The 27949-nt window shown below is 39.3% G+C and overlaps 2 protein-coding genes across 11 annotated transcripts; both read left to right on the plus strand.

Annotated features, from left to right (window-relative positions):
• Positions 1–6203: 6203 nt before the first annotated feature.
• LOC131137635 (uncharacterized) lies at positions 6204–20037 on the plus strand. Of its 5 annotated transcripts, none has more exons than XM_058085812.1 (7): positions 6213–6310; positions 7485–7950; positions 8039–8138; positions 8391–8486; positions 18181–18504; positions 18595–18660; positions 18735–20033. In XM_058085812.1, exons 5-7 carry the CDS (start codon positions 18201–18203, stop codon positions 19025–19027), a joined length of 663 nt encoding a protein of 220 aa, XP_057941795.1. In that variant the 5' UTR covers positions 6213–6310; positions 7485–7950; positions 8039–8138; positions 8391–8486; positions 18181–18200; the 3' UTR covers positions 19028–20033. The 5 variants fall into 5 exon arrangements, with proteins under 5 accessions (XP_057941796.1, XP_057941795.1, XP_057941798.1 ...); XM_058085815.1 differs by having other exon boundaries at positions 6219–7950; positions 18181–18329; positions 18390–18504; positions 18735–20037; XM_058085816.1 differs by having other exon boundaries at positions 6219–7950; positions 18181–18329; positions 18411–18504; positions 18735–20037.
• Positions 20038–20348: 311 nt separating this feature from the next.
• LOC131137633 (zinc finger protein 740-like) lies at positions 20349–26734 on the plus strand. 6 transcript variants are annotated; one of them, XM_058085806.1, is made up of 8 exons: positions 20418–20470; positions 20786–20824; positions 22102–22258; positions 22427–22639; positions 22773–22886; positions 23018–23153; positions 23260–23378; positions 25143–26734. In XM_058085806.1, exons 3-8 carry the CDS (start codon positions 22214–22216, stop codon positions 25311–25313), a joined length of 798 nt encoding a protein of 265 aa, XP_057941789.1. In that variant the 5' UTR covers positions 20418–20470; positions 20786–20824; positions 22102–22213; the 3' UTR covers positions 25314–26734. The 6 variants fall into 6 exon arrangements, with proteins under 6 accessions (XP_057941790.1, XP_057941791.1, XP_057941793.1 ...); XM_058085807.1 differs by lacking the exon at positions 20786–20824 and having other exon boundaries at positions 20349–20470; XM_058085810.1 differs by lacking the exon at positions 22102–22258 and having other exon boundaries at positions 20380–20470.
• The last annotated feature ends 1215 nt before the right edge of the window (positions 26735–27949 follow it).

The following is a 27949-nucleotide window of genomic DNA, read 5'->3' on the forward strand; positions in this document are numbered from 1 at the left end:
ACACTATGTTCCTGAAAAAATGGCCCTAAAAAAGTGAAGTACTTTTTAATCATGGATCTCTATTCTCCAAGATCGGTTAAAGTTTCCATTGACAGGTATTTGATAATAGGTTTCCTATTCATTTAGTAAATTCTGTGTCATCCTAAGGTCTCACACAATGAAAATCAATTGGTGTTTATTTCATTGATTTTTAGATGACAATCACACCGGACTGAACCATAAATTATCCCTATGAAAACAAGGTTTAGATTGACAAATAGATTTCCTCCTGCCGCACCCACCTCCTAAAGGAGTCCATCCTTTTATCTCTCCCAGCCACAGACCGAGTGTGGAGGAGTACAATTGAATTAGCCCCACCAAGTGCAGCCCACAGCGAGCGATGTGCAGCTGGATTCCATTACACAAACTCTATCTACCCCCGGAATGCTAGAAGCTAAACCTCATATCCCTGACAAGCCTCCATACATCAACCGCAGGCTGATATTCTCTAATCGGAGAGGGCCGCGCCCACAAATGTACCACATGACCGGTCTATCAGACTTACAGTGACATCATTTGTTAACCCTTTTCACAATGCCGACTGTTACTGGGAGGTTTTTATCGTAAATTGGGAATCAGATTGATGACGTACGATATCTTCTTCTTTCTCCTTGGGCTTTACCCTTCAGGGGTCGCCACAGCAAATCAATTGCCTCACTCTAAGCTAACAATATTTCTCCTCTGGACATGTCCAAAACCATCAGTCTGGCCTCTCTGACTTTATCTCCAAGGCCTCTAACATGTAATCCTGATCCTATCCATCCTGGTCACTCCCAATGAGAACCTCAGCATCCTCATCTCTGCTACCTCCACTTCCCAACCATCAGTCTGGCCTCTCTCCCCAAGGCCTCTAACATGTAATGTCCCTCTGGATGTACTCCTTCCTGATCCTATCCATCATGGTCACTCCCAATGAGAACCTCAGCATCCTCATCTCTGCTACCTCCAGTTCCCAACCATCAGTCTGGCCACTCTCTCCAAAGCCTCTAACATGTAATGTCCCTCTGATGTACTCCTTCCTGATCCTATCCATCCTGGTCACTCCCAATGAGAACCTCAGCATCCTCATCTCTGCTACCTCCAGTTCCCAACCATCAATCTGGCCTCTCTCTCCAAGGCCTCTAACATGTAATGTCCCTCTGGATGTACTCCTTCCTGATCCTATCCATCCTGGTCACTCCCAACGAGAACCTCAGCATCCTCATCTCTGCTGCCTTCAGTTCCCAACCATCTCAGTCTGGCCACTCTCTCCAAAGCCTCTAACATGTAATGTCTCTCTGATGTACTACTTCCTGATCCTATCCATCCTGGTCACTCCCAATGAGAACCTCAGCATCCTCATCTCTGCTACCTCCAGTTTCCAACCATCTCAGTCTGACCTCTCTCTCCAAGGCCTCTAACATGTAATGTCCCTCTGATGTACGCCTTCCTGATCCTATCCATCCTGGTCACTCCCAATGAGAACCTCAGCACCCTCATCTCTGCTACCTCCAGTTCTGCTTCCTGTCTTTTCCTCAGTGGCACTGTCTCTAGACTAAACAACATTGCTGGTCTCACAACAGTTTTGTATACTTTTATACTTTATGTAATATTCACGTTTTTCAACCTCAACGATCCTTTGTTTATTTTGCTTAATTTTACTAGATTTTAGAAGGTGTTGCCCATGAGCATGGCACTGACTCTTAGCCCACTCTACTCTTAGCTGAGTCCAGGGACACAATTGCACTGCATGGTGATTTACTCGGTTTCTTGTCTTCCGTTCCCAAGTAACAACATAGCTTTCCTTCTCTCTTCTGACTCCCTCCATCCTCATCTTCACAAAGCCCCCTCTCTCTCTCTCTCTCTCTCCTCCTGCCCCCAACTCCCCACCTTTGACAACATCAAACGGCTGTGTCAGTGCCGAGGCTCAGCTCAACAGTGGAGCGAGTGACCTTGGACACTCCGGCAACACCCAGAAGAAAGGCTGAGTGAGGGATGCAGAGAGAGAAGAAAGGAGAGCAAGAAGATGTTTGTATAGAATACTAACAAAGCTCCAGATAGAAGTCTCTATAAACCGGGAGTACGGTCCTCAGTGCGCCGATCCTTTATTTTTATGGCAAGTATACAAATCAAAGTGCTAAGCTTCCGTAAATGTCAACAAAATAAAAATCTTCCTGTTATTCCGTCAGCAGAACGCTTTCTCCCGTGTCAGTGGTGACCGATAAATCCTGTACAAGTACACAATTCTTATTTACCGCTCGACAGCCTTCACCTTCGCACATCGACTGTTTCAAATTTCACTCCTAGCATATTCTGGACAATTTGCGCATTTGGACATTACCTGCTCATTCAATAAATCCCACAATCCACCGTGTGGCCCCACCCAGTCAATCTGTCTATCCATCGGGAACCCGAGAACTGGAGAGCTAACCACCTAAACGGTAGCCTTCAAGTTATTTCCTTTCAACTTAAATAGCCAAAAACTTACCACTTCCACACGGATAGGGAGGATAACTACTAACAGTTATTTAACCTTTAACATGAACATGAATCAAACGTAATTATTTTTTCTGGGTACATGATACCATACAGCATCCATATCAAACTTGCGCGGGCCGCACTAACATTAAACTTTCATATCAAGGCGGGGGCCTCAAACTAGTGTCCGGCGGGCCACATTTGGCCCGCGGGCCGTGTGTTTGAGACCCCATAAAACAAGGCTTCCCAAATTTAGGCACCTGCTTACGTTTGTTTAAAATAATTATTGCACACATCTATAAATCCTATTTATATTCTTCCCCTAGACCATGATGTTGAACAATCTTTGCTTTCAGGTCATTTGACAGTTGTTTTGAGGCTCTTAAGAGAAGATGTAAATTGCAATCGGCCACCTTAAATACCCTTTCTCGTGATTGGCTTCACGTGTGTATGCAGGTCAAGGGTCAATGAGCTTACCAAATGAATTTTATGATCCAATAATTAGTTTTAAAGGTATTCAAATCAATAAAACAAGGATTCCCAAATTTAGGCACCTGCTTACGTTTGTTTAAAATAATTATTGCACACTTCAATAAATCCTATTTATATCCTTCCCCTAGACCATGATGTTGAACAATCTTTGCTTTCAGGTCATTTGACACTTGTTTTAAGGCTCTTCAGAGAAGATGTAAATTGCAATTGGCCACCTTAAATAGCCTTTCTCATGATTGGCTTCACGTGTGTATGCAGGTCAAGGGTCAATGAGCTTACCAAATGAATTTTATGATCCAATAATTAGTTTTAAAAAGTATTCAAATCAATAAAACAAGGCTTCCCAAATTTAGGCACCTGCTTACGTTTGTTTAAAATAATTATTGCACAAATCTATAAATCCTATTTATATCCTTCCCCTAGACCATGATGTTGAACAATCTTTGCTTTCAGGTTATTTGACAGTTGTTTTGAGGCTTTTCAGAGAAGACTTAAATTGCAATTGGCCACCATAAATAGCCTTTCTCGTGATTGGCTTCATGTGTGTATGCAGGTCAAGGGTCAATGAGCTTACCAAATGAATTTTATGATCCAATAATTAGTTTTAAAAAGTATTCAAATCAATAAAACAAGGCTTCCCAAATTTAGGCACCTGCTTACGTTTGTTTAAAATAATTATTGCACACTTCAATAAATCCTATTTATATTCTTCCCCTAGACCATGATGTTGAACAATCTTTGCTTTCAGGTCATTTGACAGTCGTTTTGAGGCTTTTCAGAGAAGATGTAAATTGCAATTGGCCACCTTAAATAGCCTTTCTCGTGATTGGCTTCGTGTGTGTATGCAGGTCAAGGGTCAATGAGCTTACCAAATGAATTTTATGATCCAATAATTAGTTTTAAAAAGTATTCAAATCAATAAAACAAGGCTTCCCAAATTTAGGCACCTGCTTACGTTTGTTTAAAATAATTATTGCACACTTCAATAAATTCTATTTATATTCTTCCCCTAGACCATGATGTTGAACCAAATGAATTTTATGATCCAATAATTAGTTTTAAAGGTATTCAAATCAATAAAACAAGGATTCCCAAATTTAGGCACCTGCTTACGTTTGTTTAAAATAATTATTGCACACTTCAATAAATCCTATTTATATTCTTCCCCTAGACCATGATGTTGAACCAAATGAATTTTATGATCCAATAATTAGTTTTAAAGGTATTCAAATCAATAAAACAAGGCTTCCCAAATTTAGGCACCTGCTTACGTTTGTTTAAAATAATTATTGCACACTTCAATAAATCCTATTTATATTCTTCCCCTAGACCATGATGTTGAACCAAATGAATTTTATGATCCAATAATTAGTTTTAAAGGTATTCAAATCAATAAAACAAGGTTTCCCAAATTTAGGCACCTGCTTACGTTTGTTTAAAATAATTATTGCACACTTCAATAAATCCTATTTATATTCTTCCCCTAGACCATGATGTTGAACCAAATGAATTTTATGATCCAATAATTCGTTTTAAAGGTATTCAAATCAATAAAACAAGGTTTCCCAAATTTAGCCACCTGCTTATGTTTATGTTTAAATAATTATTGCACACTTCTACAAATCCTATAAACTTAAATTTATAATCCCAACAAATCTTGAAAATTTTTCATACTATAAATGCTGCACTTTGGGTGAAAAATGCAACATAAAGCCGCCACCCAGCCAAAAACAAAAAACAAAAAAACCTCTGCGGAGAGTCCACATCCTTTTTTTATCTCACTTTGAAGAAGACAGTGTTTACTCATCTTCCCCTCTTCTACTTCCCATAACCATCCCACCCCCCCCCCCCCAAGGTGTCAGCGACTCCGCATCAGGGACCACATTAAAACTCCATCAGTTACACACTCATGCACACGCACACACACACACACCTGCCTGTCGATGGCTTAATGGCAACAACGTCGCTCTCTCCGTGCCGCGCTGTCCCCATCTCTCTCATTGTGATCTCGTGGCCTTGCTGGCGATGGCATTCAATTTAGCTGTCATGCAGACGCATCCCTCACATACACATACGCACGCAAATAGATTTCCTGTCAGGACGGTTTGAGACCAATCAGACGGTGGTATTGGCGTATGCCCTGATGGGGGAGCTAAAGGCCATCGAGGGACTGACACACAATGAAGTAGTTCCTTTAATCCTCGACGCGTACAGTAAACATGCGTGCATGCCAAGTGTGTGTGTGGGTGTGGGTGTGGGTGTCTCCAAGACGGCGTCGGGATGTCACCCAATATGGTTGAAGGCAAGTCCCATAGGACCTAAACAGGGTCTGCTCAGTTTCTGCCAGTTCAGCACAGCCGAGGAAATGTGACAAAGGAGAGACACAAGAAAAGGGAACGATATTCATGTTTCACATAAGGATTATGAATGATGGGCAAATTTTTTTTATTAAAAATTGCAGTTCCTGTTTAATATTTGCCACTTCAAAACACACAAACTTAACATTTAGCTACATGCAATATATGTCATTTTATTCAGTGATTCTCAACCAAACTTGGGCCTCAAGCGCCACCTATAGGTAGGTGAAGACACCAGAGATAGGCTAGCCGCTAATGCTAATGCTAATGCTAATGCTAGTGCTATATTATCCATAAGATGCTCATTTCCAGTGCAGCTTTCGACCAGACGGTGGCGGTAATGTGTTTTTAAAATGAAAAAAAAATGAAAACAAAATTGGTGCCAGTCCCCCCCAAAAATATTTTGTTTTTTTTTTACGTAAGTACAATCCTGACTCCATCAAGTACGGCTTTGTAAATTCAGACCATTGAGACCTAGAGACCTAGCAAAAGTTTAATCTTTGAAATAAAAATCTTGTAAAAAACTTGTTAGCTTATTAAACTGTGAAAACAAATGAATGATATCAATTAAATCTATACAGTGTTAATATTTAACGGTCCCCGGGCTTCTTTGCACTGAAAAAAATCAGGCAAAAACGTCAAAAAGGTTAAAAACCCCTGATTTAATTAATGCATTTTGTCATGTCTTTGGGTCAAAGACATTAATAATTCATTCAAAGTAATAAACAGCTAAAAGTTCTAATAAATATTGTTAAAAACGCTAAGGTTTAAAAAGTTTTACAGAGTGAGACGTCTTCTCTAGAAAGTATCGTTTTGGGCCACTAGAGAGTGCTCTCGCTTATAGACAAGCTTTGTCGTTTTTCTCTCAAAGCAGGCTGGCTTCACGGCAGAAACGAAGCCTGAAAACCTCATAAACTCGCCGAAAGTTGCTGTAAACGCTTGTTTCCTGTTAAATTGTCGTCTTTGTAAGTATATTGTTGTATAAAGCACTTACATAGATGCGTCTGCTTTTTCAAAAGTTGTACTAGTTTGGTCAAGTTCGCTAGCTTCATGCTACTGCTAGCTTGCATTTGCGGTTGGTGTACGTGTGTTAGCTAACTGTTTAGCCTGAAATATGAGCAGTGTTGGAATAAATAGCACTACCAATTACAGCCTAAAAAAAAAGCCATAAATCATCATCAACTCAAACAGATTTAATTTTATTACAGAAGCATTTTTATATCAGACTAAGAAACAAAAAAGCTACTGAAATCAAACATCATCTGCATTAGCAACATTGTTTGTTTCCAATGTGGGCGGGCCGCCATGTTTGTCCCGCGTTGTGGGGAGGCCATCGATGCTGATTGCCGTTTGACCCGCAGGGCTATTTTAGGGCCCGGTTTCATTTGTGGTGATTGATTGTAATAATTAATTTGCTGTGGGTTGATGATTGTAGTAATTAATTCGCTGCAGCTGGATGATTAAGGGTTGCTGTTGTGAGGCACACACACACACATACTTGCCGATTAGCACCTTTTCTAGAAACATATTAATTTATTGTTCGAAGATGCCCATTTTCACACCAGTAGCTGAAGCCCACCAAAGCATGTGACGTCAACTTAAAGAAACAAACTTTAGCTTTGGCTAATTTATAATAAAGACCCAAAACAGGCAGCAAACTGCAAGAATTGCTCAAGTTCAGCAAACTTCACCTCCTTCGGTAAAATTGGAATAAGTGCGCCAGAAAAGACGACACTGATGGAGTTCACCGATGCCGATTTCCGTATGTTGCGGCGATCCTTTTCTAAACTTTGCCAAATGATGGAGTGAGTGATGCAGCCCTGTGCAATCCCCGTTCCGACACCGGTGCCTTCAGGGACGCGTGTTGCAATTGCGCTATAAAAAGTAGCCAGCTTTGAGGAGTACCGCGTGATAGCTAACCAGTTCGGAGAGCACATGAGCACCGTGAAAGAAATGGTCGACTTATTCTGCCGCGATTCAATTTCTGCTGTCTTTAGTCTTGACCATTTGTGTGCAGCGTACCATGGATAGGCTACATGTGTATTGTACTCTGTGTGGGGGGGCTAATGTGTACTAGACTGTAAATGTAGGTATGGCTACTAGACCCTACATATGTATTAAAACTTCTTTTATTTATAGGCTGTGTGGGCGGGAATCGCATCCCTTGTTTGCCTCCCAGTGATGGCTACAGGGACTTCATAAATAGGAAGGGATGGCCTTCCTAAGTCCTCCAGGAAGTGTGCGATGACAAATAATGGCAAGGTTTATACCATTTCCAGTTTTAGTTATTTAAATATAATTTTAAGATTATGGAAATTGTGTGTAATGTTATGATTAGTATATACTGTATGAACGTTTATATTTATATGATATTACGACCCACTCTCGGGCATCTCTTTGTGGAGTTAGCACGTTCTCCCCGGTGCATGAGTGGGTTTACTCCAGGTTCCTCCCACATTCCAAAAACATGCTAGGTTAATTAGCGACTCCAAATTGTCCATAGGTACGAATGTGGGCGGGAATGGTTGTTTGTCTATATGTGCCCTTGACAGGGTGGACCCCGCCTCTCGCCCCAAAGGATAGGCGACCCTCGTGAGGATAAGCGGTAGAAAATAAATGAATTATATTATGATTTTTGCCATAATTAAGCAACACAAATTACACAACAATTCACTCTGATCATTTTCCCACAGCTTCTGTGTGAGTGTGAGTTGCGAAATACCTGGTTCTTCCCATGACGGCAATGCCCTCAAGCAGTCCGATCTGTTCCGGATGGCCCGCCTCCTCCCAAAGGTACTTTGTTCCTCGCAACTTAGAATTAGAGACTATTTAAGTTTTGTTTAGAATTTCTAATTCAAGGTCAACACGTAGAGTTTCAAGTAACTAATTGTAAGTTTAAAAACGTGTACAAAAATGTGTATGTGTACAAAACTTACAAAAGAGATTTTGTAAATGTTATTGATGTGAATATGATCCATTGAATGCTAGATTAATAAGTCATTGATATCCATCCGATTCATTGTAATTCATTGTAATCATTTGCAGGTGCCTAAAGCGTCCAATGACCCAATACCGTCTGGTTGAAGGTATTTTCTCACCGTTCTCCTCCTGTACAGCAATAAAGCAAGGTCTCACACAAAGGTAACAAAAAAAAAAAACTCCCCCGATTATGCATACATTTTTATCGCTTCTTTTGTCACATCCGTCCGTGCACTGAGGCGCTTTCAAAGTCGAATATAAAAAAAATCTCGCCTGCTTTCTCCCACCTCATTATTTGATAGAGCAGCTGAGAAATAGATTCATGATTGCGATTAATGACGTTAGCCGGAGTTCATTGTTTCCGCCAGTCACACGAACAACTTCATAACAGTACCGTTAACAGCTGTCCTGCGTGTTTAATAATATCCGTGTGAGAGAAGCCGTTTGAGCAGCAAGACTCATTTCCTCGACTGGACGAGCTTTCCACCTCAGCGATGCTGCCGAGACCACGGGGACGGCCCGAACAATGAAGAATGGATATAGCAATATTTCTACTATCTTACCCTGTACAACGAGAACCTGGACAATAATGTGGAAATAAAAAGAATATATTTAAGACATTATGTAAAACAAATGTAATCAATTTGACTCCCATAGAGCATGTAATCCATGCAGGTCAATGCCGAGGTACTGCATACTCGTTTCAGAGATAGGTTGAATTAGCTTTTATACGTTGTGGTAAATAAGTTAGCATGAGTTTACCCGAAAATGCTGAAAGCCAAAAGGAAGACTGCTACACAAGTCTTGTAAATTGATGTCTTGGGAAAACAAGTCGGCGGTGGAAACTTGACTGGTGTGTGAGCTTTCCTTTCTTATTGAACATCTGACATCGTGTCCACCAGCTGTCAGCAAGTGTGAGGCCTAAACTCATAAGATTTGATCTGTTTTAATGGAACGAGTCCGAATGAATTTGAATATGTATACACGGGTATGAAAAAGTTTGGTTGTTGGGATCAGAAATTTCACTTAAATATATCATATAGCAGACAGTGATTTAAGTGATTTATACAGGAAAAACCTTTTTATATCACCGTAAGCCTAAATCCATCTTAAATGAAAAAGGCCTCCCCAAATATAAGACTTTTTATTAGGAAGAAATAGTTCAAACTAGTGAAATAATCTATCTATGCAGGCAATTTATTTTACTTTATCTACAAATAAACCGCTGAAAATACTTATTTTCAGAACAATATACTTCACGCCGATAAAATATGAATAAAATAAAACTAAATGAAATGACATATTAGTACAAAATGAATATACCGTTTCATATCCTGAAACCATCATTGCATGTTTGAATGAATCGGCAACTTCACACATCATTAAAACATAATTAAATAATAAGTCTTACAAATAGCTTACATACATACAAAGTACACATAAAGCAGGATAATAATAAGTATCGCAACTTCAGATCAATCCATGTCAATTTCAGAATCTGTTGCTAAACAAAACAGCAGCACCTATTGAGGAACTGAAATATTTATTATTAGTTTTGTTTTTCACCTTTAATAGATGATTGTGCTTTTGTACAGATGAGTAAATCAACCCCGCTGGTTACCAATATAAGGATTACGGTACATAAACCCAAAGTTTTTGATCCAATAATTAGATCGATCTGTATTAATTACAACAAACTTGCTATTAAAAATGCCCGATGCGCCACAATTGCCTTCCTACAGAAAATGTATCGCTTTTACATCATAAAAATGAATAATTTTATGTTGCCCAGTTAAATGCAGCCTGCTTTCTGGACTACTGTACTTTTTATAAACGAGTTTTTGTTTTTGTGTTCACTTATGACATCATTTGACAGCCTGCCGCCGACATGCACGGACGGCTGGTTGGAGGCACACGTGCAGCCAATGACTTGATGAGCTTGTTATGATTAATAGGCAAGAAAATCGCTTTCAATCGAAGAGGACCGTTCGAGTCCCCTAATTCGTTCAAAACACTCATCACATGCCGACCACTCAGGCCGCCGTGCTTAATGGAGCCCTCATATGGGTTATTGATTGGGCGGGCCACAGCTAGATTAATTTATTCTTCCAATCAAGCTTTAATTAATAGCAGGACACTGGTAAGACCGCCAATAAATGTGGTGGTCATTACTCACAGCAAGACCACAGAGGAATCCAATAATCCAAACACGGGTTGATGCTCCCTTGTCTTTTACTCACGACTTTGGCCGGTTTAACCAAGGACAAACCAGAACTGTCTGGAGTTTGAGGTATGAATGCAATAACTTACATTAAATATTACATACATACATGCGCATGGTATTAGACCAGGGGTGGGCAAACTACGGCCCACTAAGCGGTTGAATCCGGCCCGCCAGTTGCTTTCTATAGTAATGGTAATGGTTTAATTTCGTTTGAACATGCATCAGATTCCAATTGAGTGCATCCCATAATCAGTTCCCAGTTCCACATGTCCAAAAGGAGTAGGAAGAAGCAAAGCTTATTAAATCCTACCCCTCCGTCTGGTACTTTTACAATCAGTAACTGTTACATTTGTTCACTTCCTGCTTTCATAATATAGTTTAAGGACAAATTTTATTTTATTTTATTTTATTTTATTCTGTTTTATTTTATTTTATTTTATTTTTTGTCACGTACCAAAGTACAAGGTGATATGACCATCCAATGACATAATGTGTACCATAGTAAGTGTCAATATAGTGATATATATAGTATACTCAGTCCATTCCATAGTTTGATTCCACATACTGGATGCTATGCTATGCTAAATGCTATGGCTAGCATAACGTAGTCCTAACATGGAAGTGTTTCAAATGTACTTCTTCCCTGAGATCATATTTCTCCTCTCTTTAAGAAGCAAAGCTTATTAAATCCTACCCCTCCATCTGGTACTTTTACAATCAGTAACTGTTACATTTGTTCACTTCCTGCTTTCCATAATACAGTTTAAGGTGTTTGTTGTTGTTTTTTTTAATAATGTACCTCGTACAGAAGTGATGTGACTCTACAATGACATAATAATTTGATCACTTCCTGCTTTCCTAATATGGTGTAAGGTTTTTTGTTGTCACGTACCGAAGTACGAGGTGATATGACCATACAATGACATAATGGGTACCATAGTAACTGTCAATATAGTGATTTATTGTATTTATTAGTGATTATTTCGCAAACATCAACTGCTTCTAATTATTTAAAATTTTAACATACAACAGCTGGCAACATAAGTCAAGTCGGATGTATGATTCAGAAAAACAAAACTGTAAAATTCAATTTCGTAATTTGCTGTGGTCTGATAGTGACAGCTGATAGTATGACACTTTTACAGATAAAATTAGACTAATAATTCAATGCGGACTGTCGGAATTATAAGCGTAAAATAGTGCGTATTAAATATATATTCGGGCCCCCCTCGGGACAATTTTGTTAACTCAAAGCGGCCCGCGAGTCAAAAAGTTTGCCCACCCCTGTATTAGACAAATGGGGAATTTTTTTCAAGGTTGCATTCAGTCAGCCACGAATCTCCATTTGCTTCCGTTCACAACGAGTATGCTCAAAAGTGAAGTTGGCGCCATTAGAAGGCAGGAAGTACCTACTCAGAAACGTACACAAACGCTTCCTCTGGCTGAAAGGGGCACCTAATGTGTATACGGCGTGGAAGAGGGGAGGGACAATTTAACAATTACTCTTCCTAATGAGATCAGGGTTATCAGATGCCTTGCCGGTCATGGATGATGAAAAGAACACTAATTCAGTTTGTCTCTTCCTCTCTTCCGCTGGATCTCCATGTTTGCAAAAAGGATTAGCCGAAGACAAAGGAGGCAGGGTGGGAGAATGTTAAGAATAACTCTTATCTGATGTACTAAATTAGATCTGCGGCGTAATTAAATTTCATACGTTGGTTACAATAATTGTGCAGAGCAGAGGGCATCGTGGGATTCACGCTAAAGCCTTTCTTGGCTCTCAGTCCAGTTTTTTTTATTTAATTTACGTTCTGTCTTTGTCTTTGTTTATTTGTTGGACTGGATACTGATTTTGTTGCCTTATTTAGATTCGGTCACTCCGCTCTGCGTTCCAATCACCCACTCAAGCTCACCTGTTGCGACTGGATGGTACTCGGCTATTGCTCTTGAACGTTCACAAAACAGTCCAGTGTGGAATTTCTTTTTCTGGTAGGGAATCAGGAACTCCAAGCACTTGGAACCTGATTGTGGCGTCTTTAGGAATTGGGAATTGGAAACAAATGTGGCTTGCTAGCAAGTAAACAGCAGAAAAGCACTTGGGGGAGGCTAAAGAGTTTTTACATAAAGAAGTCTGCCCCTCTGTGATGTCACAAATGGACAGTTTAACCACGCCTTTTGAAACCGAGCGTTTTCAGCCATTCCAATTTTCTTCCAAGGCTCACTTCCAAAAGTGCAAACCTCATTATCAGGAACTTTGGCATCGTTTAACACGAGAATACGACGTTCTACAACATGACACGATGGTCGTGGATGAATGACACAACGCCATTATTAAAATTTACCTGTGTTGAAATGTTAGTATCACTTTAAAGGGGACCTGTCATGCTAATTTTTGGCTTCTTTGTATTGAGTTGTGGTCTCCTATAGAGCAGCTACACACAATAACCCGCACAGAAAGCTTTCTAGATCTTCCAGAATCGTCACCTTTTCCAGCTTTATTTCCTTGTATGACCAAAACGGTCTGTTTGAATTAATTCCACCCACGGAACGCCCACTCCAGCGTAATTGGTCACACTAAGTGTTCAGAGCCATCCCAAACTACTTCCAGGGCTGACTTCCAAATGCCCAAACCTTGTTATCTGGAACTTTTGCATCGTTTAACAAGACAATACAACATTGTAACTACATTTATAGTTCAGAAAAGTGGAAAAAGCATAATAAATTGTAGGGCATTAAGGCAAACTCAGCAGCCGTTTATTGACAGACGCTCTTAGAGCAATCTAATTCCCCACAAATGCTATAGCCTTGACTACAGTTTTTTTTCCCATATGATGCTCAGCAACAGCTACAGGAGGAGGAGAGGCTTTTCTGAAACATTGAAGATTCAAATATGGCTGCCTGTTCCCCTGCGCCCACCTCACTGAAACAACCAGACATTGAAAATGCAAGAGACAATGGAGATTGCCAAACAGACAATTCTGCACGCTCATTTTTCCTTCTCCAATATTTCATTTAGCAGCCTCCCTCCTGTGGATGAACACTTCCATTGCTCTCCTCTCCGTGTGAATTATTAGGGACGGGAGGAAGTCATTCTCTGTGTGTGGTTATTTGTATTGATCTAAGCGCCATTCAGCAAACGTTTCCTGCTGATTCGCTCATGTTTCGGTCTCTCTCTCCTGCTTATACGTGTATATATAGTATTCGGTAATAGGCCCCCCCCCCCCCCCCCCCCCCAACACCAACACCGCCTTCACTCCTCGCTCATCCATCTCAGCTCTCAAGCAGTCAAGTTCAAATATAGTGCTTTGTCTGCTTACTGATTTATTGATTATTGTGGCTTTGATACTGCGACACACACGTTTCATGAGGACCGACTTATCGTCACATGTGGGTACCACCAACTACTCAAAATAATCAGGATGGAGCCGCAGTACGGGGGGTACCGCCATAGAACATCACTGATGGCCTTCAAACATTCTCCTCCTTTGGCTTATTATTTATTATTATTTCTGCTCTCCAGCTTGGTAGCAGGATGCTACATTGTGATACTTCATCACCTCATATGCAGTATGCCATCAAATAACACATGTATTAGAACGTATGTGTTGAAATGAACAAAGTAGCCAAAAAGTACTAACAAAATAAAGGAGCTCTTTATATTACTACTGTTTAATACAGGGGTGGGCAAACTTTTTGACTCGCGGGCCGCATTGATATAACAAAATTTCCGGGGGGGGGGGGGGCAGACTATATATTTTACACGTAACAGTCCACCTGGTATTATTGTATCTGTAAAATTGTCATGCAATCTGCTATTATTATTTATTATTTTATATTTATATTTAAATATTTTAAAAATAATAAAATATTATAATAATTAAAATAAAATTAAAATAATTATTATTATATTATTATGTAAAATATGCAAATATAACAATATTATTATATATAATTAATATAATAATTAGCATTAATATAATAAATATAATAATCATAATAGTTATAATAATAATATAATAATTATTATTTTAATTTTTATTATTATTATGTGCTTGTGTCTCTTTTTTCAGGAGCACTTTGTAAACAACAGACCATGTCAAACAACGAAATTGATACAACCATCAAAAGGTTGGCTCAGGCCATGATGCCAGGTTGTATGTTGAGTTTAAATTAAATACTTTTGAAAGATTGGGCGGGCCGTATTCAAACACTTGGCGGGCCGGATGTGGCCCCCGGGCCGTAGTTTGCCCACCCCTGGTTTAATATATCAAATTTAATAACACAATATGGGCGTTACCCTCTCGTGACATCTCTTTCCGTTTCCTTCTTTGCCTCAGTTCCTGTGTCCGTGCCCTTATTTTGTCACTACTTCCTTTGTTGTTCCCTTTCTAGTTTAGTTTCTCCTTGAATGCTCTTATTTTTGTATTGACTTCCTGTCTTGCCTGGTTTCCGGTTGCGATCGTTTCTAATTTCAATCCCTCCTATTTAGTTCAGGTGTGTGCTCCCTCCCTCCGGTTGTTGGTTCTTTTGTTGTCGTTTGTTTGCCTTGCTTGGCGAATTGGCGTGTTTTCTGCTTATCTGCGATTATTATTAAAAAAAGAATACTTTTTATCTGCACTACGTTCCTACAAAGAGGTAACAAAAATAAGATTAAATGTTAAATTAAATGACACTGGTGTAACCTGGAGGTTTACACCCGCACAAAAAAAACCTGGGAAAATTGGGTATCTACATGTTCACGGTCTAGGTCAGGGGTGGGCAAACTTTTTGACTCGCAGGCCGCATTGATATAACAAAATTTCCGGGGGGGGGGGGGGGGGCAGACTATATAGTATTTTACACGTAACAGTCCATCTGGTATTATTGTATCTGTAAAATTGTCATGCAATCTGCTATTATTATTTATTATTTTATATTTATATTTAAATATTTTAAAAATAATAAAATATTATAATAATTAAAATAAAATTAAAATAATAATTATTATATTATTATGTAAAATATGCAAATATAACAATATTATTATATATAATTAATATAATAATTAGCATTAATATAATAAATATAATAATCATAATCGTTATAATAATAATATAATAATTATTATTTTAATTTTTATTATTATTATGTGCTTGTGTCTCTTTTTTCAGGAGCACTTTGTAAACAACAGACCATGTCAAACAACGAAATTGATACAACCATCAAAAGGTTGGCTCAGGCCATGATGCCAGGTTGTATGTTGAGTTTAAATTAAATACTTTGGAAAGATTGGGCGGGCCGTATTCAAACACTTGGCGGGCCGGATGTGGCCCCCGGGCTGTAGTTTGCCCACCCCTGGTCTAGGTTTTAAATCATTAAATTCAACGTTTTATTTGCATTTGGTCTTGTTCTCTGCATCCCAGGGTCGAACCGTAAAGCACTCAAGCCCAACCGTGACACGTACAAACTTGCAAAAGACTGAAAATGCTGAGTGATACTGTTTCACACACTGCGAGGCTTGTTGTAAAACACACATAATGGGCTTTATTAACCATTTAATATTTTATATTCCCAGGTTTTAATGTTTTTGTAGGTCACTATCGGCCCATCCTCCCGTTTATGGCACCGCTGTTCCCTCCCGTCCTCCTCCACTCTTATAAATGTGAACGATATTCACTTGCATATTAATCTGCCTGGATATTAATTACAGTCACATTTAATACATTTTTCCTAGGTGGGTTTGCTACTGTGGGTACTCAAACGCTTGGCCTTTAATTGGTCTCTCACTGAACAAATGGCTTTTTAATTAGCGTGCCGTTATCATGTCGACACCAACCACGGAACCGGCTTGATCGGTACACGCAAATCTGACAGTGCTGAATGAGGGAACCTTTATTGCGCTGAGGTAGACCGCTCATTGCGTCATTTTTCATTTTCATCGTCCAGGGAGGCAATCTGTGGCTAGCAGGCTACGCTCAGACACCGAGCTCTACAGAGACAGTGTTACACAAATAGAAATATTTATGTGTTAAGTACATAAGTACTATTCGTTAAGTACCATTTAAGCAACCTATCTTGCAATGACTCTCACATTTCCTGGTTTTCTCCCACCGGGAATGACCAACTCATCATGCATACTGTGCCGCCATGTTTCCATGTATAAGTGATGATATAGCTCTATTCCTTTTATTCCGGGGTCTACCCCGTCTCATGCTCGAAGTCAGCTGGGATAGGCTCCAGCATACCCCTGCAACCCTAGTTAGGATAAGCGGCATAGAAAATATGGATGGATTTTGTGGATGAAAAATCCTCATTCCCACAGTCGACACCTTAACTAGCTACTAGTGCTATGTTTTTAAGTTTTTTAGTTTGACATTTCAACTTTTGCAAGGTATGTCCGGACAAAGAGACACTGTAAATATTCTGCACACAAAGGCAAATAAATACTCGAACAACGCTGGCGAAATTCCACTTTAGAAGGACAAGAGCGCTCTCTAGTGGTTGGTTTCAGATTGCACTAGACACACTTTGTGTTCTCTTCTTTCCTTTTCTTTACTTTGTCTTTTGTGATAATGATGCACACTGCCCAAATTAATATTTGACATATTAACACATGCATTTGTTTCTTTCGGCTTTTTAAAAATTTAATACTTTGGAGCAGCAACTTTCATTTTTGATGTTGTGGGTTCATGAAATGCGGTATATTAAACTGTTGTGTCTCATGTGACCACTAGATGGCAGCGTTTTGCTGTTTTGACGTGTTTTGTGGGGACTTTTTAATTAATTAATCCTTAAACACAGACATTCAATTAAAAATCTTTAATTTTGTATTTATGTATTTTTTATATCAACCAGACAAGATGGATCAAATACAGTGTCAAAATATATAGCTGCTTTTCGCAGTGCATAATATAATAGTAGCCACTAGATGACATTAAAAGTCAGCCATGTCGTGATGCAGTGTGTTCATCATGCCACTAAATGGCAGCACTCATCTAAATGCCCACTCAGTCAAGAAGGACTGTAAACAAACAAGGATTCTACAGTTACGAATGGATGAGCAATGGCGCTGAAAGTCCGCCATGATAGAGAGCAAAAGACGTGGGCGGGGCTAGGCGGCCAACACATTACAGTGTATTAGACGTATTCTGCTCTCTATCATGGCGGCCAAACCCGCCAAGGGCATAATACGGAAGTGAATGCCGAGTCGATGCCCTCATTGCATACTCTTTGGTTCCCAATGGAAAAACTAGAAGACTAGTGAAAACGGCATCTCTCAAGTCGTAAGTGTGAATATTTGTGTTTTCTGGTGTGTTTTGTTCATGTTGTGTTTTTGATGGGAAGAGAGATGCAGCACTAAAGACGACGAAAACAATGAAATATTACCAAATTACCGCCACCTACTGCGTTTTCATCAGTGAAACTACTGGCAAATTTATTATTTTTACATATTATGTGTATAAACAACAACTGATTTTATGCCTTAAACATACCAATAAAGAAGTTAGAATAGTTGAAATGTTTATTATACAAATAACAATATATTTGTGCACCTAAGTAACTTGACTCAATTTACTTGAACCTCAAAACATAAATGGAGAGATGCTTGACTTTTGACAAATGTAATATTTCATATAAAATGTTCTTTCTCAGGGTTTGCTGACTAAACTGTGATGATGGACGTTACCCAGTTCCTCCGAAGCCAGAAGGTCAAGCTAATAGACATCCTCAGTGCGGACGCCGACTTTGTTTTGCAGCATGCGGACTCTTGTTCCCTGCTGTCTTCATCCGGATACGATCAGGTGAAAGCCTGCAGAATTCCAAGTGAAAAAGTGACAGAGCTTCTTGATCACATCATCCAGAGAGGGCCTGTGTCGGCACAGGGTCTGCTGGAGTTGCTGAAGGAGCCACCGCTGCAAGAAACCTTCCCGATGCTTTATGTGTTGAAGGATCTGCAAGTCAGCTCACTGGCTTCCGGTAAAATGTCACCTATTCTACATTACCTGCAGTCTATATTCAAATACTGTTAAATGTTGAAGTTATGTTTCCTCTTCTTATATGACAAAGACACCCAGAGAAAAAGAAAGTCAGTTCCTGACGTAGAAGAGACTAAACCCAAACAAATGCGCAGCAGTAAGTCAAATATCACAAATCAATTAAAGTGAATCCGCCCAGCATCCACCTAATGTGTCTCCTCTTCTCTAAAGGTTATCCCATAGTAACGGAGAAGCAGTTGATGACTGTAGCACGTGGCGTAGGACGATCATGGAGGGAAATCGGCAGACTTGCTTTAGAAATCCCCAATGTGAAGCTGGAACAGATTGAAGAGGACCACCCCAACCTTGTGGAGCGTGTGTTTGCAATGCTGAACTACTGGAAGATACGCCAGAGGGAAAAGGCCACCACCGCTTACCTGCACGCCCTGCTGAGTCAAGACGACTGGGCTTTGCCTCCTGAGAGGATTGACTTTCTGATAGAGTCCGACTCGGGCCATTTGTAACATTTGTTTCCCTTTTTATAATTGGAAACTTGGACACTGTGTGTCTTATAAGATGCGGTTTTTAAATTTCTTACCTTTTTTGGAATTTTTAATCCTCAATCGTTACATGAACACATCTTTCTTTCCCTTTTCTGTGCATTCTTGCGCAAGAAAACGAGTTAATATAAGTTAGCTAGCAACAGGCGTCATGGGATATACTTATTTTGACGCTAAAACCCTCGCAAAAACATTTACATAGTTGACTTGTATATTAGCCAAGCTACTGCAATACTGTTATTGTAGCAGCTAACATGAAAAATTACTTTTCTCTCCCGTCAGCGTCATTCACAGACGGAAGAGTCGATACCTCGCTCTCAATTTCGACTCAACAAGATGCTCGTTTGCCGTCAGCATTTGTTACCTGAGGACTGGAGCACACGTCTTGTGCTGGAAGACGCGGCCATCCCAAGGAGAGCGGACATCATAAGTGTTGTCGCTGCTGTTGACAGAACTAGTATTACTATGTGTATCGATGCATTGAGAAAATAATTTTCTGTTTTAAATCAGCAAAATAGGGCAAGATACTGCAACTATTACACGTTATCAACAGAGTACGTGTTAATGCATGATTACAGCATGGCTATCAAACAATGCAACACTGTTTTTTAGAAGGATTCATAGTCTAAATAGGTGTATCCCAATGACAGCATTGTAATATTAACTCATTAATGCTCATATTAACTCGTCTTCTTGTGTTATAAGGCACAGAAAATGGAAATGTGTTCCTGTTTCACATAAGAAAAAAAATAATGTCTTTTCAAAGACCACATTTCTGAGACAGCTTGTAATAGATCACATTATATTGTGTAAGTGGTCTTAATACCAATTAATTGATGTGTACCACATCTTTTTGTTTATTAAATACTTTTTGTAATACTACTTTTTTATTCCTGTTGCAGTTTGTATGTGACAGACATCATCAAGGATTTATTCAGTTTGAGATCGTGGAAAAAATGTTTACATTACTTGTAAAACTTACTTTAGCACCACTGGTAAACATTAATGTCATTAGTTAACTTGTATTCATATTCGTATGTACAGTAGTAGAAAAAAAAATAAACATTCCTGTCGTCTATTGTTCACCAAATACGTATGTACAGTAATTAAAAACAGTAAACATTTATCTAGTCTATTATTCACCAATTTATTGCAGTATAACACGCTACATACACGGTATTGTATTTTATATTGTATGCTGAACTTACTCGTCATTACCCGCATCTCGTAAAAAAAAACATGGCGGCCGATAAAGGTCGTTCGGGTTCAGTCACGTGGGTGGGCTTCTACCAATCACAACGACCCCAGAGGGAACACTTCCGGTAGCCTTTCCTGTCTGTTTGTAAACTGAGAAAAAAAATTGCAAGTCCGGCAAGCAATTATCTACAAAACTATAATAATTAAAAGGTAAGAAGTCGCTTCTTCCGCACGATTTACGCCTATGTGTGTAATAGTTTCGACTACGAGCTGCTTACGCGTGTGTGGAGGCTGTAGCATAGATGCAGAAATTACAACGCCCTGCTTGTCTGTTGTGTTGTCTGGGGCGGGCGAGGGGGGGGGAAGAGTAGCAGCCCCCAACCCGAACAACTGGCTAGCATGCTAGCTTCTTACCCTAGCCTTGTCTCTTCCATTTAGCGCGCACTCAGTTTGTCTTCGCAGTGTCAAAATTCGACTCTAAAATAGCAGACGACTCCAAAATAATCCCCTGTCCTTGTTATTCAGTTCTTCTGACGATAAAGCAGTGAGCCGAGCTGTTTTGGGGTAAGTTGGTAAATAGCAAACTTGCACAGTTGTAAATGTGTCACATTTTACGAATGGAATCTTCAAGCTTAACCAAATCTGAAATATTTGTACCAGAACTGAATCTATCACTGATTATTATGAGAAAAAAACATCTGCTTTTTGGAGATGCTCTACCGTTGGATTCATTATTATATTATCACGAAACGTGCCATACAATTTGGGCTGTGACTTTTTCCAGGTTTAAAATGTAACTGGATAAATTCACAAAAAATAACGATAAACTAACAATACAGTTGAAAATAATATGAACGTTTGTGGTAAGTTTTAATACCGTGTGCCGGACTAACGGCAACGTTTAGTTAATTGTCTCTGTTCAAAACACTGCATAATACAAATAATGGTTTGATTTTTCTTGTTTTCTTAACATTTCTAATTCATAGTTCTTCAGTAACGCTGTAATTCCATGTGTAAGTTGGTGCTAACTAATATATTTTTGTGTTATTTTATGTGTATTTATTATTATCAGTTAAGTTACTGTTAATGTAAATGCTTACAGCAGCCTGCTTTTAATCCACAGCACCGAACACACAAAGTACACAGACCATGTTGTTATAAAATAGCAATACTGCAGCAGCAAGTAGTTTTACTTCATCAAATCAAATCCAGCAGCAGCTGAAACCTGTTTGTGTTTTAAAGTTTCTGTTAAATATTTCTCTCACAAGTGTTATTATTAATGTACTCCTTAAATTTCATAATGCACTTCCACTGTTTGTGTTTCTTTTTCTTTGCTGTTGTGTTTTCTGGTGACCATTCAAACATACATTGTACACCAAACCATTGAGGCTGACTGGATATAAGTAATAACGTGCATATATTGTACAGTCATAGTAAACAAATTATTCAACCACCCTTGTTTCTTCAATTTGTTCATCCCATAATCAGTTCCCAGTTCCACATGTCCAAAAGGAGTAGGAAGAAGCAAAGCTTATTAAATCCTACCCCTCCATCTGGTACTTTTACAATCAGTAACTGTTACATTTGTTCACTTCCTGCTTTCCATAATACCGTTTAAGGTTTTTTTTTAAATAATGTACCTCATACTGAAGTATGAGGTACGATTTAAGAAACATGGTGGTCTAATAATTGTTTCAGTCACTGTACTGCTATACCAAAATCTCCCCCCATTTTATGCCTGAGATTGATGGGTAATCAAAGAATACAAAAATTTAATACGCCTCGTATTTCAGCTCCTGAATGAAGCGTGTAGCTTTATGTTGTCGTGCCTCTATTTTCAGGCTTTGGCCTCCATGATTTGGGTGTTTGTGGTCTCCTCTGTTAGCCCTCATCCTGACTGAAGTCAGCACTGTCCCCCCCCCCCTCAAACACACACACATTCAAAGCACGACGATGACACACCAATCAAACAACTCTGTCCGAGACCATATGAAATGGGTCAGTGAAAGTCTCTTCATCTGCCAAATAACCGTTTTTTAAAAATTGTGTTCCCAGCCCCACAAGGCCTGTCACTTTCACATTTACTTTAAATTTTCCAGCCCCCTTTCTCCCCCCCCCCGCTCATTAATTCCACAACTTGCTCTTATTTGTTGTTGGTCTTCGTAGGCTGGGTTGCTGGGCTGTGAGGCGGTGCTGTCCAGCATGGCCCTGATGCAAGCCAACAACATTCCGGGTCAGAAGAAGATGATGTCACACATGGGTCATGGTCACAGGTCCAGTTCCGAGAGCCACCACACCCAGTCACACCATAGCCACAACCACCATGGGCACCAAGGTCACCATGCACACCATTTGTCCGCGGGAAGCTGTCCACCACTGGTGAGAACAATACCCTTGAATCGTCTGAAGACGCAAGTCGCAGAAGACTTTTAATTTCTGCCGTTATTGTGTGTGCTTTGTAAAAAAAAAATCATAAGCCACAATAAATATGTCTTCTTATTTACTCACTAAGCTGATCCAAAAGGATGGGGATTACCACACGTCAAGAATATTGGATGGAAAGAATATGCAACATAAGAAAAAGCACAAAAAATCAGGGTCTGTTAAAGTCAAGGAGGAAGTGCGGGTATGTTTTTCCTCTTCAAACATCGACATTAATACACAATACTATTGCACTGTATGGATTAATAATGATTTAACTTAAACCGGGCACATGAACAGAAGACTCCAGTGGACTCATTCTGCCCTTCTTCGCAGCCCTTATTGCAGCAGCTCGACATGGACAACGACGACGACAGTGCTTTGAAAGTTCAGAAGAACTTCATCTGTGACCACTGCTACGGAGCTTTCCGAAGCAGCTACCACCTCAAGCGACACATACTTACACACACAGGTGAAAATGAAAATTATTTACTACTTCTCTCTTGAGTTGAGTGGTTCAATTGGACACCAAACGGAAAAATGAGAAATGTGTCATTTTGTCATTTGGGCGTCCACAGGGGAAAAGCCGTACGCTTGCGACAGCTGCGAAATGCGCTTCATTCAGCGTTACCACCTGGACCGACACAAGAGGGTGCACAGTGGCGAGAAGCCGTACCAGTGCGATCGTTGCAATCAGGTTAGTACGCCGGTCGGTGCGAGTTCTACACTCTCACCGGTCGCAACATCTTTACCGTGTACAATGTCTCACAAAAGTCAATATAGCACTCGTAGCTTTTAATACAATTCATATTGGATACCACGGGTTGTGTAGTACAGTAAACCTCGGATATATCGGAAATTCGCTCACAACGGACAGATAAAAAAGAAACCGATTTTTCTGTAATGCATTTCCAATAAAAATTCATTGCATATATCGGATTTTTTATAACGGATTTCGCCTATTTCGGACAAAATCTCCAGTCCCGTTCCAATGCATTTCCATGAAATTTCCCTGGCATATATCGGATGGCCGCATCGTGGCGCTCCGATTCGCCGAATCGTGACAGGCCGCTATACGACGTCATTTGCAGCGTTTGCAGCGTTGCCTGCGCGTCCAGGTACATTGGAAACATAGTCAAGGAAGTGCCTTTTTATAACGGATAAAATCCCATTTACGCATATACCGCATATAAATCCGATATATGCGTAAAACGGACATTTTCCGGTATACGCATATAACGGATTTCGCTTATATCGGACAAAACCAGTGGGAACAATTGAATCCGATATATCCGAGGTTTACTGTAGTATAGATTTATTGCTGCTCATTAACGAGTTATTTTTCAACGGGTCTTGAGATATAAATCAGGACTGTACCATAGAGTAGGGGTGGGGCAATATGGTCTAAAATCCATATTGAGATAATTCATAATTTCTGGACTATAGAGCGCATCTTTATGCAAGCTACACCCACAAACTTTAAAGAGAAAAAAAAGATTTGTACACGTCGTAACATGGGATATTTAATACACAGAAATAATTTTTTAAACTTATTAAATAAATCCTTTTTTCTAAATATTGCATGTAAAACGGCTAGTTCAACAGTACCCTACCAGAAAAGTCGTTAATCATCATTCTCTGAACTTCTTTCTGCTTTTTCCTGATTACGGAGTCGCCACAGCAGATCCTCTTGATACCGGTTTTTGGCTTGATCCCTTTTATATTCCCGGATGCCCTTCCTGACGAATACCGATGATGCTTTCTAGTCGGGACTGAAACCACAAAAGTCGTCTTCATAAGCATCACAATTGAACAGCCTCATAATTCCTTCATCACACACTTTGTCTGTCTCTCTCTCTTTTGTCGTCACTTTTTGCTGATCCTTGTCAAAGCCTTGAAAAAACCAGTTGGCCGTTCCGAATGTGGTGGCCATTAAATGTACAGTAAACCTCGGATATATCAGATTCAATTGTTCCCACTGGTTTTGTCCGATATAAGCGAAATCCGTTATATGCGTATACCGGAAAATGTCCGTTTTACGCATATATCGGATTTATATCCGGTATATGCGTAAATCGGATTTTATCCGTTATAAAAAGGCACTTCCTTGACTATGTTTCCAATGTACCTGGACGCGCAGGCAACGCTGCAAACGCTGCAAACGACGTCGTATAGCGGCCTGTCACGATTCGGCGAATCGGAGCGCCACGATGCGGCCATCCGATATATGCGAGGGAAATTTAATGGGAATGCATTGGAACGGGACTGGAGATTTTGTCCGAAATAGGCGAAATCCGTTATAAAAAATCCGATATATGCAATGAATTTTTATTGGAAATGCATTACAGAAAAATCGGTTCTTTTTTATCTGTCCGTTGTGAGCGAATTTCCGATATATCCGAGGTTTACTGTATCATAACAAAGTCTGACTGAAACCATCTTTTTCCGTTTTCAACTCCAGACCTTCTCACGGACAGACCGGCTGCTGAGGCACCGGCGGCTCTGCACGGCCGGCGGGATCAGCAAGGATGATTGTTGTGAAAGTCGCACGTCCGTGTACTCGCAGGACACATCTGGCCACACAGCCTCATGGAGCCCCCTACAGCCTTCCAACAACCGCCTGACAGTCTGACCCATATAAACTCCCCACCCCCCAAAGTACCCAATAGACAGTTGGTGACTCGGTATTGTTGCGTTGATCTGCAACGCAACTAAAACCTGAACACAACTTAGCTTGCGTAACTATCTTAACACAACCAGACTTGTTGAGTTTGATTCTTTTTGTACCTTTTTGGTATCTTCTGTTCTTCATTGTAGACGTCAAAAGGGGGAAGGAATTAAACCGCAACAGTCCACTTTATGATGGCAATAAGTGAATGACACGTACGTACTCGCACGTTACGGGACGAATGTGCGGCGTTTCTAACAGCTGATCTTTGATCACCTTTGATTGTCCTGCTGAGCCCAGAGCTCGAGACCCGCGTCTCTCTGCGGAGAACAACACTAGCAGTTCGTTTGTAGTAATTAGCAACCCGTCTAATATGCAGGGTTGGTGTCACGAAGTACATTTTGATGTGTCACTGCCATCACGTAGTTCTCTCACGTCAAAACGAAATAATCAAATCTCAACACATTGTTTTAAATGATGTTGCATTTAAAAAGCTGGTAAAAAATACATTTCAATTAGGATTTTTTTTCAAAATCAAAAATAATGACTTGAAATGCTATTCTGCGTTTTGCTGTACAGTTACAACCGCATCAACACATTTTCCGTCAGATCGAGTTCGTCTTTTTCAGAGGTCTATTATCGGGAATGGAGCAGGACAACCAAAGTACACAGCTGCTTAGTTTTAGACCTGCTGGGAAAAAAGAACGACCCGATTGAATGTGAAGATACGTGCCATGTCATTTCATCTCCAGTCGTAAACACCTACTAGACATCCTCGGATGAAGATGATCGACTCTTTAGGTGATGTTTTTATTCATGATATCCTACATTATATCACGTCTCTAGAGACCTGTGTATGGTTCAAATCTGCAAACACTGGCCTCAACTTATTAGTTCGTTTGTAGAACACTTGATTTAGTCGTTACCTGTCTTAGACAGCAAGTTTATTTTTATTTTTTTTAAATAGTTTTTTATTAGACTGGTAGCCATTTTAGATGTCACGGCAGGAGTCAGGGGCCCAGCTTTGCCCTCTGCTCATTAAGTTAATATATATATTTAAATTGTATTAGAAGTAATACAATTAGGTCAGAAGATCCGGGTTCCATTCTCCGCTTGGAGTTTGCATGTTCTCCCCCGTGCGTGGTGTGGGTTTTCTCCGGGTACTCCGGTTTCCTCCCACATTCCAAAAAAAAAACATGCTAGGTTAATTGGCGACTCCAAATTGTCCATAGGTATGAATGTGAGTGTGAATGGTTGTTTGTCTATATGTGCCCTGTGATTGGCTGGGGTAGGCTCCAGCAGATGGATGGATGACAACTTTATTTGGGCCCTACATTCCAAAAAAAAAAAAACAAATATTGACAAACTTATAAAATGTATCTTAATGACACAAAGCTTTTAATGTGAAATTACAGTTTAAAGGAAGCCACTTATTTCGCTTTAGTACATCAGCCATGATTATTTGTCAGATTTTTTTTTTTTTTTTTTTTTTTAGTTTGTATAAATGTATAGACTTCACCTTTATTTATTTTAGAGGTGAAATGAAATACATTTTATAGCTGATTATATTGTATTGTGCATGGCGTTTTAGGGCCCTAAGTCTGAATAAAATGTTAATTGGTTTCATAGTGCACGTTATGTTCTCTCATTTAATAAGACGCTTTATAGAAGGACTCAATATTATACAATTTCAGGGTCAAATATTCCGAATGAATCCACTCTAATATTCTGATGCTCACAGGAAGTCACTCCATAACGACTGTTTTACTAAATAACTTTTCAACCAGAATTGTAATGGAGTACAGTAGATGTTCGAGCGCAGGGGTGGGCAAACTTTTTGACTCGCGGGCCGCATTGATATGACAAAATTTACGGGGGGGGGGCAGACTATATATTTTACACGTAACAGTCCACCTGGTATTATTTTATCTGTAAAATTGTCATGCAATCTGCTATTATTATTTATTATTTTATATTTATATTTAAATATTTTAAAAATAATAAAATATTATAATAATTACAATAAAATTAAAATAATAATTATATTATTATTATGTAAAATATGCAAATATAACAATTATATATAATTAATATAATAATTAGCATTAATATAATAATTATAATAATCATAACAGTTCTAATAATTATTATAATAATCTAATTATATTTTATATTATTTGTTTTTATTATTTTATTATTATTATGTGCCTGTGTCCCTTTTTTCAGGAGCACTTAGTAAACAACAGACCGCATCAAATAACGAAATTATTGTATCTGTAAAAGTGTTATGCAATCTGCTATATGTGCACTTTGAGATCATTTATTTGATGTAAAGTGCATTATAAATTGGTAATAATAAGAATAAATTTATTATTTAATATTATTATTATTATTATTATGTGCTTGTGTCCCTTTTTTCACTTTGTAAACAACAGACCGCATCAAATAACGAAATTGATTAAACAGCCAAACCATGAAAATGTCGGCTTAAGCCATGATGCCAGCTTGTATGTTGACTTTAAATGAAATACTTTGGAAAGAACGGGCGGGCCGGATGTGGCCCCCGGGCCGTAGTTTGCCCACCCCTGTTCTAGCGTATT

Source organism: Doryrhamphus excisus, chromosome 10, assembly GCF_030265055.1.
Source record: "Doryrhamphus excisus isolate RoL2022-K1 chromosome 10, RoL_Dexc_1.0, whole genome shotgun sequence".
In the NCBI taxonomy this organism is placed as follows: Eukaryota; Metazoa; Chordata; class Actinopteri; order Syngnathiformes; family Syngnathidae; genus Doryrhamphus; species Doryrhamphus excisus.

Bases quoted from the DNA above. Each gene is read 5' to 3' on its own strand.
- LOC131137633 (XM_058085807.1), top strand. From the start codon at position 22,214: ATGACACACCAATCAAACAACTCTGTCCGAGACCATATGAAATGG. The intron at 22,640-22,772 runs GTGAGAACAATA...TTACTCACTAAG, and splicing joins CGGGAAGCTGTCCACCACTG to CTGATCCAAAAGGATGGGGA. The intron at 23,154-23,259 runs GTGAAAATGAAA...GGGCGTCCACAG, and splicing joins ACACATACTTACACACACAG to GGGAAAAGCCGTACGCTTGC.
- LOC131137635 (XM_058085813.1), top strand. From the start codon at position 18,201: ATGATGGACGTTACCCAGTTCCTCCGAAGCCAGAAGGTCAAGCTAATA. The intron at 18,505-18,594 runs GTAAAATGTCAC...TATATGACAAAG, and splicing joins AGTCAGCTCACTGGCTTCCG to ACACCCAGAGAAAAAGAAAG. The intron at 18,661-18,734 runs GTAAGTCAAATA...TCTTCTCTAAAG, and splicing joins ACCCAAACAAATGCGCAGCA to GTTATCCCATAGTAACGGAG.